Consider the following 17735-nt stretch of genomic DNA (forward strand, 5'->3'; position numbering starts at 1 on the left):
TACACAAGACCAAGGTTAGTAAAAGGAGAAGACATACACAAAAGTAGAACATTGAGAGCTAAAATATAAGCAGTGTACAGGAAAGTAGGGGAGAAGGGGACAAGTGGGGTAAGGGGGATGATAGAAGGGAGGGCAAATGGGAGAAGGGAGTAACTAGAAATAAACACTTTTGGGAAGGGACAACGTCAAATGAGAGAATAGAAAAAGAGGGGGAGCAGGGTAGGATGGAGGGCAATATAGTTAGTCTTACACAACATGACTATTATGGAAGTCTTTTGCAAAACGACACATATATAGCCTGTATTGAATTGCTTGCCTTCTCAGTGGGGATGGGAGGGAGGGAGGGGGAGAGAGAAGTTGGAATTCAAAATATTAGAAATGAATGTTGAGAATTATTATTGCATATAACTGGGAAAAAAGAAACACAAGTCATGGGGTATAGAAATTTATTTTGCCCTACAAGAAAAGAGACAAGATGAGGATAAGGGAAGGGTGGGGTGTGATAGAAAAGAGGGCACATGGAGGGAAGGAGTACTTAGAACGCAAGGTATTATGGGGTGGGAGGAGGGGAGAGATGGGGAGAAAAATTGGAACTCAAAATTTTGTGGAAATGAATGTCGAAATCTAAAAAATAAATAAATTTAAAAATAAAATAAAATATAAGCAGTGAAAATGTCTTAGGAAGGAAGGAACAAAGGAATGAATCCCTTTCTCAGTGCCTCATTAGACTCTTCTTGTTGGGATGCAGTGGAGCCCCTAAGAAAGCAGAAAAGAAACTAGAGTTTCTGAGCCTTAGTTCAACAAGTGAAATATCTAAGAGAGCATGAGGAGCAAGGCAGAGAAAGGCTTCCATGTCAGACCAGAGAGCAAAGAGCACAAATAACCCACACAAAAAGCCTGCCTCACTCCTTAAGTGTTTGTAAGGATGTGTGCATATGTGTATATATGTACGTATGAATGTATGTGCATATTCTGGGAATGTCACTCATTTGGGTGTCATGCCAAACTTCTAGAGACTTGTTTTTCCTTTCATTTCTCTTCAGTGTTTTAAAATACGATTAGTATCAATGTTGTATGATACCAGTAGTATACTGCCATGTCTACCTCCTGGCCATGGAGACCAAAGTGGAGGCAGTTTCCAGACTTAATGGCCACATTGTTATGGCTGCTAGTTTTCATCAGTTAAATTTGTGCAAGAAGTGGTGATAATCAAGTTCAAAATATTTGACTTTCCTGCTTCTCATTGTTTATTATATTGATGACTCATTTAAAGTTGTCTTAGTGTCTTCTCAGCTTTTGTCAAGTGTGATTTTGATTTTGGCGCTTGCTCTAACTTGTGGCTGATATGGCTATACATACATCAACAGCTAATTCTGATTCCCACATCAGTAACTAGTTTTCCCTGTCTGTTAAGATAACATGTAGTCAGTTCACTTTTTGTAATGTCCAGTGCTTGTCATACCCAGCATCTTTTGACTCTTCTGTAAGAAAACATAATAGATAAATATGAGGTTTCTGAATAGTCTATAATTCTTTGACCTGTTCTCACATTTGTATTGAAGTTACTAAGTAACAGAGTTTTATATTGATTTGTTTTGAAAGATTATGCCCAATTCTTTATAAAAGTTGTTGGTTTCCACATCCTCTGCAGTGGATATTAAACTTAAGCTGCAATTATCTTTGCTTATATTTATCATGAATCCTGCAGTATGCAATGATCAAGAATTCCATGAAATGACCATTCTTATTGCCTTTGGGCACATGATGAAACCAGCTGTTCTAGCTCCTTTTTCTTTATGAAATGTTTTTCCTCAATTACATGTCAAAACATTTTAACATTTACTATTTTTTTTTAAATTTTGAGTTCCATATCCTCTTTCTCTCTCCCTCCCCAGCACCCCCATTGAGAAAGCAAACAGTCTGATATAGAACATGCATGTGTAATCATGCAAAACACATTTCCATATTAGTTGTGTTGTAGTGGCAAGCACACACAAAAAGACAAAGCAACAAAGTTCATTTTAAAAAGTGCTTCGATCTCAATTCAGACTTCATCTGTTATTTCTTTAGAGATGATAGAATTTTTCATAAGTCCTTTCCAGTTTTCTTGGATTGTTGTATTGCTGAGAATAGCTAAGTCATTCACCCCTGATCATCATACAGTATTGCTGTTAATGTGTACACTGTTCTAGTTCTGCTCGTTTTCCTTTGGATCAGTTCAGGTAAGTCTTTCTAGGTTTCTCTTGGAGCATCTTGATCATCATTTCTTATAATAGCACAATAGTATTCCATCATTATCATATACCATGACTTGGTCAGTCACTTCCCAGTTGATAGGCATCCCCTGAATTTCCACTTATATGGGCCACTCAAGGGTCCACTTTAAATATTTTTGTACATGTAGGTCCTTTTCCTTTTTGTTTTTTATCTCTTTGGGATACAGACCTAGTAGTGGTATTGCTGGGTCAAAGGGACTGCCTTTTTCTGCCTTTCTAGTGCAACTTGTGAGCTTTCCCTCCATATAATTTCAACTGCCTTTTATCTCCTTCCATTTATCAGTGATATTTCCATATTTATCAAAGTAATAATTATTATATTTAGTGACATTTTTTTACATGTATTTTATATATATATATGTATATATATATAGTGCCTTGGGGCTGTGTTATTAAACTCAAATGGAAACAGGGCCACTAAACCTCTTATAAGGATGCCTGGGGACCTCCTATTGACCTAGAAAACCACATATCAATGTTATCTATATTCTATTCTATATTTATTTGTCTTGTTAAATATTTCCCAGTTACATCTTAATCTTGTTTAGCTTGCTCTTGGGAGTTTTGTGGGCCATATGCGGCTTGTGCAGCTGCATGTCTGACTAATAGCTCATTTTTTCTGCATGGAAACTTTGTGAGATATGTGCAGTAGGTACTATTATCCCCATTTGTACATAGAAACTAAAATTGAAGAAGCTTAAATAATTTTCTCAGGGTTATATAGCTAGTGAGTATCTGAAGTAGAATCCAAACCTGTCTTCTAGACACTAGGCAAGTAGATACTAGTCAAGCATCCACCTTACAATATAGGTTATCTGGTTCAATTCTTCTAATACTTTGCCAACTTACTGGCAGGAGACAAAGATCTCATATTTAGAGTGTCCATATCATCCTAGACAAGAGGAACAATGCACACAAAAGTATGGAGGTGAGAAAGCACAAGGGCGTACATGGAAAATGGTTTAATTATAGAAAAGAGTACGTGAAGTAGAGAAGGATTACAAGATGGAGACTTTGAATGCTTGGTGAAAGAGTATGAACTTTATTCAGTTGGCAATAGAGAAACTGGAGAATTCTGAGCTGAAAAAAAGTTACTAAATCTATGTGTAGGAAAGCTTGAATTTGGTTGTGATATGAAAGACAGACTAGATAGATGAGCAAGTGAAAGCAGGATGATCTTTTGGGTGACTGTCCAGATGAGTAGTAATAGGGAGCTTTACTAGGGTGGAAGCTGGAGTATATAAAGAAGGCCACAGATTAGAGAAATTATAAAAGCAGAGGTAGACAGGACTTGGTAACTGATTGGATATGAAAGAGGGTAAAGAAAGAAGAATCAAATGTAACACTGAGTTTCCAAACATGAGAGATTCATTGAATGGTGATGCCACTGCTAGAAACAGTTAACTGCCACTCATTCTCTAGATTGGATAAACCCATTTTCTTAACCATTGTCCCTAGGTCCCAATTATTATTTCTGTAATTGCTCTGCTTTTTGAAGCCTAAGAAGTTTCACCATATATGTCCCTCTTTTAAATAGAGACACCAAAAATAAAAGCAATATAAGTAAGCATCTTTTACCATTCATGATAGCCTATTTTACTAGTTTTTCTTCAGACTTGAGTACTATTACTAGTTGTAATCTGTGTAATGTAAAAATCTTTATTCACCCTTAATCTAACAATAAGTCTAAGAGACCAGAAGAATTTCCTGAGGTAAACAACATTGACACTATGATATCAAACTAAATTCTGTAAATCAGTGAATAATATAAGGAATAATGTGCAAGTGTTTTTGTCTATGCCTGGTACATAAAAAACAATTTATCCATATTGTATTTATTAAAACAACATTAATTTCTACTAATAGGCAGAGTTTTAACTGAAGTCATTATAAATTTGAAATTGATACTGTTAGCTATTGATTATGACCATATTTGAGGCAGTTTTTAAAAACTCCTTCTCTATAATATAGATAAATATTAACCTTTTTTTTATCTTACACAGTCCAGACTTTAGTACAGTTTTGAACACCTGCTTAAACAGAGGTTTCAGTCGACTTCTGGACAATATGGCTGAGTTTTTTAGACCTACTGAACAAGATCTGAATCACAGTGACTCCATGAATAGGTAAGATCATATATAAAAAAGAGTTTAATAATCTCAATAAGATAAGTGCTTCAAATACTAAGAAATCTATTATGGAAAAGTTTTATTTCTTCTTAAGATATTCTAAGGACATACTAAATACTTTAATATGTAAAATTAGAGAAGTATTCCTTCAGTTATATTGCATTCTGCTAAGCCAAACACTAGAGTTCCTTTGCAGAAGATTCTACATAGATTCAGGATAATATTAGTATTTCCCCCAAAGAAGCCTTTCTGTAATATAATAGGTGGTTAGGAAATAAAGCTCTCTTTCTATAAGCTACCTTCAAATGATCTGAGAAGTAGTATGATTTAGTGGAAAGAGCACTGACTCTGGAATCAAAGGACCTGAGTTTGAATTCTCCCTCTAATGCTATAAGTATCCTAAAAATATTTTATATCTACACTATCCATGATAAGTAATGATTTTTCCTTCCTTTTAGACCTGAAAATTAGCTTTTAATCACAAGCAAGTAATCTGCTCTCTAGCAATTATATATTGCCTCAAATAGAATTTTGTACCCATTAGGTACTGAATGAACTTTAATTAAAAGAAATTTAGAATTGTTTTCTAAAGTTCTCAACACCTGCATTTTAAATCTTTAATAGTGTATTTATTCTTTTAATTGTATAGTGTGCTATAAAACTACTGTAAATATCATTTAGTGTTTGTATAACTTAAAGAATAGTCTTTTTAAAAAAAAACTCACCAGTTAAATGTAAGAAAAGCTTTCTGAATTATCGGATATTTTAAAAGAAATGCTATTTTTGCTTTTAAAAAAAGTACATATGTAACTGTAACTGGGTTAATAAAAGATAGACTGGTAGGCTTCCTTCTGGAGATGTATTTTAATGAATGACCACATGTTAAGGATGGTGTAGAGGTGATTCATGTTTGTTTTGAGATTAGCCTAGATTGTCTCTGAAGCCCCTTTCTACTCTACTGTTGATTGATTCTGTAATTACCATGGTAATTATCTTGCTGTAAAAATAATGCCTTTGAAATATTTCTAAAAGTGTTTCAAAACAATTTTAATACTTTAAATATTTCCCCCCAAATTATGTTTACATATTTTACTTAGCCAACCTTTTCTTTTTTGATAATGTAAAACTAAACATCAAGACTGACTTATCTGTCAAATCACAATTTCCCACTTAGTGGAGTTCAAATTAATGTGGTTTTGCTATAGTACTTAAATAGCAAACCGTTGACTATGTGTTTTCCTTGTAATCAAATTCATAACATAATTTGTAACCATTAGGATGATTGGGTAAGAGGATGATCTGGGAGATTTATAAGATTCCTTCAGACTCAGAAGTTCTTTGAGCTTACAAGACAATAGGAAGATAAAGGTGGTGGTGAGATTATAAACCCATTTTGACAAGTTAATGATTGTTTTAAGGGCAAGATCTTAGATCACAGGATTCTAGATCATAAAGTTTATCAGGACCTTAAATATCATCTAGTCTGGCCCTTTCATTGGTAAATGAGGAAGTTAAAGTACAGAGAGGTTAAATAAAGACGCATAACCCCAGGAGCACAGAGTAGAGAGTTAGCAGAGCTGGGACTCAGGCTGCCAGTCCAATGTTCTTTCCTCAAAATTGAAGGTACTTTTGCATAGGTCTGTTCTTTACCCTTATATTTTACCTTGTATCTTACTGATTTATGTACACACGTAGCTTGTCTCCATTATATTGTAAAGTCATTGAGGACAAGGACTGTCTTGTTTTACAAAGTCTTTATATCCTGGAAGTCTCACACAATGCCTTAGGCACAACAAATACATGTTAAATGAGCTTAAGTGTATTGTTCATTTGCCTACAGATCATCTAGTTGTAATCTTTTCTTGCCAGAAAGATTGTTTTTTTGCTATTAAGTTATATCCTTCTTTAAAGTAAGAGCTATGTCTTACATTTCTGTGTTCTCCAGAGCACCTAGAATAACAACCTGCACATAGTAGACACTAAATAAGTACTGATTTTGAGAGGAATGAATACTATCAGAGTACCTTATACATATCCTTATCAGAAGTGGCATTAAAAGTTTTTAAAATTAATATGTGAATGAAACTCTGCTGCTGTTTATAATTTTAGAAAATCTGAAACCCAGTATGACCCCTTTTCATTATGGGATTTTGTTGTATAAATGTAAATTGACCTTATTTATGAAAATTCAAGTAAGAAATATCTTAGTACTTAGTTACTTAGTAAACTATATATAAAGTTTCAATTCCATAAACTGATCTTCAAACCTCCTACCAACTCCCTCTTCCATTTATCAGACACTATTCCCCTGTTCAAACCTATATTTTGTTTCAGCCAAACAGTTCAAGGCTTTATGCAAATATTCCTGATAGGCTCAAGCCTATCTCTTTTCTTGAAATGTCCTCCCTCTTCCTTTCTGCTTATTTAAATCACACTCTTCTTTGAAGGTATAGCTCAAGACCTCCACTACAGAGCCTTCCTTAACCTGTTGTGGTTACATTGGACATTCCTTTTCCTCTTGCATTTTGGAATCTAGCCAAACTAACCTCTTCTTTGTTCCTCTCACATGACTCTCTCTGTCTCTCCTGGCCTTTGCACTGGCTCTACCTATTCCTAAAATGAATTCTCTTCACCTGTCCTTTAAGATGAAGCTCAGGCACCATCTTTTGCATGAAGGCTTTCCTAATGGCCCTGACTGCTGGTGCCCTCCCTCCCAAAAAGCTTTGTATTTAATCACTCGGTCTGTATTTATGTTTAGGTTATATGAATGCTGTATAGTATTTTTACATGCACTTATCACTCCCATTAGCATGTAAACTCTTTTGCACTCAAGAGTTTGTACCGTTCTTTGTCCTTATGTTCTCAGCACCTGCCCAAAGCAGGTACTTAATAACTCTCTTCTTGACCCATTAACGTATACTGCCTTGTATCTTTGTTCATTCTTTTACGTCCATGTCTTTTCTTTAGCAACATTATGAATCTCTTGAAGGTAATGGACCTGTCATGACTTTTTTACATCCCAAGCACCTAGTACAGTGTTTTTGATGAGAACATTGTATTCTGGTTTTGCCTATCTTAGGAGATGAGCATGCCAAATAATTCTACTTGTGGTTTTCCCCAGTCTCTCCAGCGTCAGCCTGCCGTTAGCTAAGATAATTCCAATAATAAATGGACAGATCCATTCAGTTTGCAGTGAGAGTCCTAGTCACTTTGTTCAGGTAAGAAGTACATTTTCTTGGCATCATAAAATGAGAGTATAAGTTGGGAATGTTACTACTGAATTCATGTATCTGAACGTATTTCTCTCTTGTAGTATAATATGTTTTTGAAAGCTGTGAAACACAGTGAGGGGTAGGCTGTTGCTTTTGGGTCAGTACATATTATTCTTGTGAAATTTGGGAGTGAGTCTTATGGTGTTTCCTCTGCCTGCTGGAATACAGATTGGATTAGGTGTACCATAATGGTCAATGGAATTCATATTGGAATTGGAAGAGATCGATAATAATTTACATTGATTATGTAACTTTTACTGTTTCCAGAGGGGCTTTCCTCATAGCACTCCTGATCTAGCAAAATTAATATTAATGTTCACTTTTAAGTGAGATCCTAGATTATCTAGGATATCCTAGATAATCCTGCCTAGATTAAATTTTTCTAAAGCAGGCTTCTCAACCTTGAATCTACAAACTTGGTGGATTTTTTTTAGGTTTTTGATAATTGTATTTCAATATAATTGGTTTCCTTTATGATCTATGTATATTATTTTATGCACTTAAAAACATTCTGAAAAGGAGTTCATGACCAAGACAAAAAAAAAGTTAAGAAACCCAGATCCAAAGTAACCCAGCAATTTTGTTAATATCCTCTTTTTTTAAACTATGATTTCTGTAACTTAGTATATACCACATTATTTCTGAAAAGGGTTATTATAAGTTACTGGAAATAAAATCAGGGCTTTATTATTATAATTTGTAATCTTTGTTAATAGCGCGATAATTTTTGTGAAGTTTTTAACAGGAAACTTTTTTCATTTGCTAAAAATTCAAGGCATATGAATTATAGCAGCTAATTTAGCATCAAAGAGATGGAGAAAAATTACAAGATAGGAATGTATTTTATCCTCTTATGATGCAAAAAAGGGACATGGAAAAACCAATATAAGAATTGCAAATACATTAAAATAAGGGAGAACTGGCATTTCTTTGTGTCAAGCAATTAAATTTCCTCCCCCAAAAAGATTGCTCTCATATCATTTAAAATAATTTTAAGAAGTCAAATTTTACAGATAGCTCAAAACTCTAGGATGTAATTTATAAATCAGTTTACTAAAAATTCATTTAAATCTTTTGAGTTTTTTTTCCTAAGCACTTGTTAGTGCTGTATGTAAATTGAGTAAGATTTTAACACTGCATTGTCATCTCTATTAGGACCTATTGATGATGGAACAAGTGAAAGACTTTGCTGCTAATGTGTATGAAGCTTTTAGTACCCCTCAGCAACTGGAGAAGTAATTCTCTTCTTCAAGATAAACCCCAGTGAAGTCCACTTGAGTGGAAAATACGTACACACACTGCATACAGATCAAGTATTTATGGTGCAATGATTTGTTACTGAAATTCCCATCAAAATTGTTAATCAAAATATTATTTCATAATAGATGGAATATTTGGCCTGTTAAGTGTTCATTTAAAAAAAAATCATCCAACTGCACCAGTTGTTGATATTTCTGTGTGCTTACTGTACACACAGTAGGAATAACACATTTGTATCCTTTCACCATTAATATCCTTTTAAAATTACTCTTATTAAGAGTTAAGTATACCATGGCTATTAGTATCATATCTACTAAACAGCTAGTTTAGTTATTTTTATAGTATGTGAAATACAGTATACTTTAATGTTAATGCCAAGGAATATCCATTTGGGAAACAAATGATGGGCTTGGGGAATAGTGGAGTCTAGAAATTTTGCTATTAAATTTTTAAAAAAAAGTTGTGCAGGCTATAATAAACAGGAATGGGTCAGCCTTTTTTCCCAAGTTACCATTCAAAAAAGGTAAACTACTCATCCTCAAAAAATGCACTGGTAGAGGATTTTTCTCCTTTATATGAAAATCAGTGAATTTTAGCTATTTACAGATATGCCTAACCAAAATGTTAGGTATTCCGTCTTTATCAAGGGTTAGGAAATTACATTGAGAGGTTAAAATTGTATTGATGCTGTTTACTAACAGCTGTTATTATTACACAATTGTTGTGAACTTGTTTGTAAATATTCTTATTAATTTACTTTGTATTGATTTTTGAACCCAGTGAATGTCTGTATTGCAATAAAGTATTTTAATGTAAAATGTGATTTGTTTTGAGTTAATCTTTTCCATTCCTAATCTGCTTATTCCGTAGTATGAACAAAATTGCTTTTGGGGGATAGGTTTTTTAAGGTTCAATTTAGCTTCCTTTTGACTGGCAATCTGATTAATACCTTTTCCTAACTATGTGACAAAATGAGAAAGAATGCTGGATTTTGAATCAGAAAGACCTGAGTTCAAATACCACTTCAAATACTTAATAGCTGGGCATGATCTTAGGCAATTCATTTAAACTGTCTCAGCCTATTTCCCCATCTATAAAATGGGGGTGATAATAGAACCTATCTCACAAGTTTGTTGAGAGGATAAATGAGATAACTTGTATAATACTTTACAGACTTTTAAATGTTATACAGTATCTTCTGAAATCTTAGTGCAGTTTTAAGCTTTATTTTCATTTAAATAGCCACTAAATTAATAATCTTTAATAGTTTGAAACCACTGACACTTTTGGGACGCCTTGTATAAATGCTATCTATTATTAGCTATTGCTTAAGGAACAGACTTTTCAAAAAAAGAATTGTGCAAGTATGTCTACAATACCATTCTTTATTTAGAGAGAGAATAGAAATAAATGAACTGTTTTTTATATGACATGATGCCAGCTGAAATCTAATAGCATGTTATCCTTATTCTGGTTAATGACAAACTCATGAAAGGAACTGTGGACTTGAAACTAGGAGAGCTAGGTTCACAGCCTGCCTCCAAAGCTTACTAGCTGTATGATCATAACTATGAAACTTCACCTTTTCAAAGCTTTACTTTCCTCATCCATTAAAAGAAGATGCTATCATTTGGACTACTTATCTCACAGGATTATTGTGAGGAAAGAACTCTGCAACCCTTGAAGTGATTTATAATTATGAGTTGTCATTGTTATGTCCTTTAGCTCTCTGAAAAAGTGCAGGTGACTAGCATAGGTAGAAATTAAATTCTGGAGTGGTTGAAGAGCATTTCAAGGTACTTTAGCACAGTCAGGTGCTCCGGAAGTCTCTGCTTGGCCTTGTGCTATTTAAAATTCTTGTCAATGACATCACTATCCCCTATATATATGTTCTCTTTTATCACTGTACCCAGTGTCACCCCTTCTTGTAAGTTTTCACCCCTTTTCCCCAGAGAATCCATCTTCCCAAGGCTCAACTCAAATGCCACCTCCTACATGAGACCCCACCCTTATCCACCCAATTGCCAGTGCCCTTCCACAAAATTACTTTGAATAAATTTTTTACATATTTTGTTTACCCATGTACCCATCATACCTACCCACCTGTAATACATCGTAAGCTTCTTGAGGACAAGGATTGTTTTACTTTTGCCTGTCATGTAGTAGGTGCTTAATAAATTCTTGTTTCCTTCCTTCCAGTTTTGAGTACCACCCTTTTAGAAAGGACATTGATAAGCTGAAGAGTATCCAGAAGAGGGTATCCAGAACAGTGAAGAGACTTAAGTTCATGCCAAGTGAGAACTGGGGGAAATACATGGACATATGTTTAGCTTGTAGAAGACTCAAAGTGGGAGGCATGATAACTATCTGCAAGTGTTTGAAGGGTAGCAGGTGAAACACGAAACATAAATAGACTTTTTGTTGGGAAAAAAACTTCCTAACAATTAGAGGTATCTAGAAGTGGAATGTACTGTCTTGGGAAATAGTGAGAAACTTCAGTGGAGATCTTCAAGAAAATTCAGTCATTGAGCATTTATTAAGTACCTACTATGTATCAGGTACTGTGGAATACAAAGGAATGCCAAAAATAGTCACTGCTCTCAAGGAGCCCCCAGTCTAATGGAAGAGACAGCATGCAAACAACTATAGGCAAACAAGCTATAAGTAGAGTAAATTGGATGTAGACTCAGAGAAAGCATTGAGATTAAGGAGGAACGAGAAGGCCTTCTTACGGAAAGTGGGACTTCAGGTGAGGCCTTGCGGCATCCAAGAAGTTAGGAGGTTGAAATGAAGAGGGAGAGCATTCAAGGCATAGGAGACAAGCATTAAAAATGACCAGAGGTGGGAGATAGGAGTTGTCTTATTGGTAGAAAAACAGAGGGTAGCATCACTATGTAACATAGAAGGTGTGCAGGGGGAGTAAGATGTAAGAAGATTGGAAAGGTTGGGAGTGACCAGGTTACTAAATATTTTCAAAAGGAAATTTTATATTTGATCACAGAGGTGATAAGAGGACCTCAAGTTTATTAAATAAGGAGATAATATGATCAGACCTGCATTTTATGAAAATCAGTTTAACAGCTAATTGGAGGATAGATTGGGATAATGAGAAACTCAGGGCAGGGATGCCAGTGAGGAGGTTGCTGCAGTCATCCAAACATGAGGTGATAAAGGCATGCAACAGGGTAGTTGCAGAGTTAAAGGAGAGAAGTGATACCCTCAATGGTAATAAGGAAGTCAGAAAGAGGGGTGGGTTTGGGGGGAAAGCATGAGTTCAGTTTGGACATTTTAAGATATTTTAAGGACGTCCCATTCAAGACAGTTGAAGAAGTGAGATTGGAGGTCAGCAGAGATCAGGGTTGAACAAGTAGGTCTGTTATCTTCTAGAAATGAGCTGATGAGATCACCAAGTAAAATAGTATAGAGGCAGAAGAGAAGAAGGTGCAGGATGGAGCCTTGAGGATCCCCACAGTTACCAGGCACGATGTGGGTGAAAATCCAGCAGAGGAGACAAAGAAGGAACCATCAGACAGGTAGGAGACAAACCAGGAGATCACAGTGTCACAAAAACATAGAAGAAAATTTCAAGAAGAAAGAGATAATCAACGTTGTCAAAGGCTAAAGAGAGGTCAAGAAGCATGATAATTGAGAAACTTTTGAGAAATTGATTTGTCAGGATCAATAGTAACTTTGTAGAGAGCAAGTTTAGTTGAGTGATGAGGCTAGAAGCCAGATTGCAAAGAGTTTAAATGAGAAAAGCACCAATTTTAGACAACCTTCTATAAGGAGTTTAGCCACAACAGGGAGGAGAGATAATAGGACAATAGCTAGCAAGGATGGACATACGGACTGAAAGTTTTTTAAGGATGGGGAGACATGGACATGTTTGTAGACAGTTGGGCAGCATACAACCACTTCAGATACATTGTAGAGGTGATTTCTTTTCAGGTATGGGATGGACTATATGGACACTAAGGTACCTTCTTTGAAATTCTGTGATTTTCTGAGCCCAGGCTAGTGCTGGAAGTGCTAGAAGCTGAGTAAGGAACCTTCAAGAGAAAGCTCTTCTCCAAAATCTTAAAGTAACTAAGGAGACTGTGAGATCTAAGTAGGTCAAAAGATCGAGATCAAAGAAGGAGTAAAAAGGAACCACGTGTACAAAAGTGTACACATTTTAGAGGTAGCAAAGCATTGGAAACTAAGGAGATGTCCATTAATTGAAATATGTCTGAACAAATTATTGCATATGAATGTGATGGAATGGAATACTATTATACTATGATAAATTATGAAGGAAACACTTTCATAGAAACCCAGGGAGACATGTTATAAACTGATATACAGTGAAAGGGAGCAAAACCTGGAAAACAATTTATACAATAACATCATCGCATAGACAACTATTTAAGGACTTAACTCTGATCAGTACAATAACCAACCACAATTTCAGAAAACTCATGATAAAATTGCTCCCAATCTGACAGAGGTGATGGACTTAGTATAAATTGAAACATATATTTTTTTTGACATGGTTGGTACAGGAATTTATTTGTCTATACATCTTTGTTACAAGGGTTTATTGTGGGATTCCCCCCCCCCCAAAATTGGGGGGTTAGGAGAAAGTGGGAAATAGAGATTTTTGTTTGTTGAAAAAAAATTTAAGAAAAAAGAGGTCATGCCATAATGATGAAAAATGTTACCATCTCCTGATAGAGGTGATTATAGATATAGTCAATGTTGAAATCTGTTTTGCTTGACTACGTTTATTACAAAGGTTTTATTTTTCTTGGGGGACAGGATATTAGGAAGAAAAAAGTAAATGCTTCATAACTGAAGAAAATAAACTTTAGTTAAAAATAACTAGGGAACATTAAAGAAAAGGGTAGCCCTCTCTTGGCTTTTAGAGACTAGGACAGATATACCTGTGTATATCTTGACCTGTAATTTCATTGGTAGATTTGCAACTCTTCTGCAATTTCAAGTCTCAGAAAGGTAGCTAAGGAACTGAAAGATTATGACTTCAGTGAAGGCAGAATTCTTTTTTAGCAGAGCCAAATGTATATATAATAACAGCTGTGAGTCCCTTCTTATATATCGAGGACAACTAAATTGTACATAATTTAGCATCTAGAGAGAGTATGAAACACTAAATAGGTGTGTTCTGATCAATGAGGACATAAGACTGATAATTGGATCAAAAATCATCTGGAATAATTGCCAACTATAGAGAAGATAACTAGATTAAAAAGGACTAACCTGAGCTTTAAAACATGGTTTAAAAAGAAAATTTTTGTGTGAGTAGGTCTCTCTCACCCAAGTTGTATACTGATCAGCACATAATCTTTAACCTGTTCCATTTTTCCAATCTGTTCTAGTTTGCCCCTCAACCAGTGGTCCTCCAATCCTGGAGGCTCACTATATTAGTTATCAAACTGTAGCTCAGAACTCCTGAATTCAAGTAACCCACAATCCTCAGCCTCCTCCAATATCAGAGGTTTATAGGGATGTAGCCCTGTGTCTGGCACATATATTTTTTGTTGATCAGTCATTTTTCAGTCATGTCTGACTCTTTGTGACCCCATTTAGGTTTTTTTTTTTTGTCAAAGATACTGGACTGATCTGCCATTTCCTTCTGCAGCTCATTTTACAGATGAGGAAGCTGAAGCAAATAGGGTTAAGTGACTTGCCCAGGGTCACACAGCTAGTAAGTGTCTGGGGCCAGATTTGAACTCAGGAAGATGAGTATTCCTGATGTCAGACCTGGCACTCTTTCCACTGTGTTTTCCTCATAAGCCTGTAAAATAGAAAATAAAATTATTATCCCTTTTTACAGATGAGGATATTAAAACTCCAAGAAGTTAAATAACTTGATCAGGGATAAACACCTAACACATGTGAGTGCATATTTGACTCCAGGTCTCCCTGATTTCCAGAGTCATTGGTTCTGCTGCCTCATGGTAGCTTAATTTAAAATTCCATCACACTAATATGCTACCTATGTTCCAAAAGGATATACTTAAATGTGATGAGACAGAGAATGCCAAGATTATTGAAAGTCAGAGATAAATTTCTAACTTGTGACAAACAGGCATCTTCTTCACTTACAAAAGTAAATTGAACAAAAAGTGTAAAATTGAAAAAGAAATGTAAAAAAATTGAAGTACAAAAAGGCACCTGTTATCTATCTCCATGTTCCTAATGCCTGGGGGTGTTTTTGTTTTCATTTTTTTAGAGCCTTTCTAGGGTGCTCTTCTCTTCTGCCTCTAAACTAGTGGTCTTGGTCTCATCACTTCCCATAGATTCAGTTACCATCATTATGCTGATGATTCCCAAATTTACTTATCTAGCTCCTATTTGGCTGAACTCCAGATTCACATCTTCAGCTGCCTATCTTAACATCTCCAACTGGAATGTTCTCTAGTCATCTTCACCTCAACATGTCCAAAACTGAGCTCATTTCTCCACAAAGGTTCTCTCCTTTCTAACTTCCCTATTAATGCTGAGGATGCTATCATCCTCCCATCCCCATCACCCAGGTTCACAGCTTAGGTGTCATCCTCAACTCCTAACTCTCACCCCACCAAATCCAATCTGTTGCCTGTCAATTTCACTTCTGTAACATCTCTCATTTGTAACACCTCCCTTCTCTCCTTTGACCATGCATGCTTTATCATGCTGTTGCAGGCTCTCATAATCTCATACCTGAACTACTGTAGTAGCCTGCTAGCTGGTCTCCCTGCCCTGGACTCTCTCCCCATTTAAGTTCATCTTCCACTCACCTGTCAGAGTGACCTTCCTGAAGTGCAAGTCTGATCATGTACTCAATAAACCCCAGTGGCTCGCTATTACCTCCAGGATCAAATATAAAAGACTTCCCCTTAATTACATGGCTTTCTCTCTGTTGATTATTTCTCATTTATCCTGTATATAGTTTGTACATAATTGTATATCATTTCCATTAGATTCTAAGCTCCTTGAGAGCAGGGATTGTTCTTTTACTATGTGCCTGGTACATAGTAAATGTTTAATAAATAGTAATTGTTTCCTTCAATATGACTGGCTTTCCTAAATTTACAACAAAGTACCTCAGGGCTATTTGAGGAAAAATGAGACAACAGCATAATATAAAAGTTACCTGTACTTTCTTGAATAAAGGTGCTATATAAAGGTTATTATAATAAAATCTTGTTTTTCAATATAATTTCCCAGTTTGTGTTTATCTTTCAAGTATTTAAAAGGTCTTCTTCATAGGGACTGAACAGTTAATATGCATTTTATTGTATTATCTGGGTTATCCAGTAAAAGGAATGTCTGATCAATAAAAACAAGCATTTATAAACATCTAAAAAAATTTAAGCTCTTTACTATCAGACACTCCCACACAAAAGAGAGAACCAAAAATAAACATAGTACCTTCCTTTACTAATAGATTTTTGCCTAGAAGATTCCCTGCCAAACAAAAAGTTGGCAACACATTATGAGTGGACACCTGTCAACATTACTTTCTTCCCTGCCAAAGCATTTTTATGATGTACTATACATTTTTTCACAATGTATTTACTGTAAGGATAATACTGTTATAAGAACTTTGAGGGAAAACAAATTAGTATTTATGAATTGTATCTCAAAATGTACTCTAATTGGGGGAGGAGCCAAGATGGCAGAGTAGAAAGATACACATATGCTAGCTCCAAACCCACAGCCCATAAAATACCTGTAAAGAACTCCCAACAAATCCTGGAGCAGCAGAAGCCACAGAACAACGGAGTGGAGATTTCCGTTACAGAGAGTCCTGAAAAACTGACACAAAAGGTCCGTCGCGCACTGGACCCGGAGCAGAGCCCAGCCCTGCCTTGGCTGCGCGGCACCAAGAGAAGCAGATCTAAACAGGCTTCAGGGGCAGAATCTCCAGTGCCCCCACAGGTCCCTCCACGCATAGGCCCCTCCACGCACAGGCGGCAAAGGTCAGCGAGAGAGTCTCTTTGGCTGGCCGAGAGGGAAGCGGGGTGTCTCCATAACTCAGGCCCCCTCGGGAGGCAGCAGCGGAAGTGGCAGCGGACAAAGGCTCCCAAAGCAGGCTGAAGCCCGGATCCATTGTTGAAGGTCTCTGCATAAACCCCCTGAGGGAACTGAGCCCCTTGTGGTGGCCCTGCCCAGACCCAAGCAGCTGAACTTAATCTCACACTGAATAGCAGCCCCGCCCCCACCAAAAGCCCTGAGGCTGGGAAGCAGTATTTGAATCTCAGACCCCAAGCGCTAGCTGGGAGGATCTGGAGGTGTGGTGGGTGTGGAGAGGACACTAGAAGTCAAGTAACTGGCTGGGAAAATGCCCAGAAAAGGGGGGAAAAAATAAGACCATAGAAGGTTACTTTCTTGGTGAACAGATATCTCCTCTCATCCTTTCTGATGAGGAAGAACAATGCTTACCATCAGGGAAAGACAGAGAAATCAAGGCTTCTGTATCCCAATCATCCAAAATAAATATTCAATGGGCTCAGGCCATGGAAGAGCTCAAAAAGGATTTTGAAAATCAAGTTAGAGAGGTGGTGGAAAAACTGGGAAGAGAAATGAGAGAGATGCAAGAAAAGCATGAAAAGCAGGTCAACACCTTGCTAAAGGAGACCCAAAAAAAAATGCTGAAGAAAATAACACCTTGAAAAATAGGCTAACTCAATTGGCAAAAGAGGTTCAAAAAACCAATGAGGAGAAGAATGCTTTCAAAAGCAGCATTGGCCAAATGGAAAAGGAGGTTCAAAAGCTCACTGAAGAAAATAGTTCTTTCAAAATTAGAATGGAAC

The 17735-nt window shown here is 36.2% G+C and overlaps 1 protein-coding gene across 2 annotated transcripts in view; it reads left to right on the forward strand.

The window, feature by feature from the left end:
* Positions 1 to 9760, forward strand: part of PEX3 (peroxisomal biogenesis factor 3) — a 57080-nt gene extending 47320 nt beyond the window's left edge. For both annotated transcript variants that reach the window (XM_072643489.1, XM_072643490.1), the window contains 3 exons: positions 4280 to 4402; positions 7527 to 7623; positions 8833 to 9760. In XM_072643489.1, the coding sequence (XP_072499590.1) occupies positions 4280 to 4402; positions 7527 to 7623; positions 8833 to 8916 (304 nt within the window). In that variant the 3' untranslated portion in view covers positions 8917 to 9760. The remainder of the gene's footprint in view (positions 1 to 4279; positions 4403 to 7526; positions 7624 to 8832) is intronic.
* The last annotated feature ends 7975 nt before the right edge of the window (positions 9761 to 17735 follow it).

Source organism: Notamacropus eugenii, chromosome 2 (genome assembly GCF_028372415.1).
Source record: "Notamacropus eugenii isolate mMacEug1 chromosome 2, mMacEug1.pri_v2, whole genome shotgun sequence".
NCBI lineage: Eukaryota > Metazoa > Chordata > Mammalia > Diprotodontia > Macropodidae > Notamacropus > Notamacropus eugenii.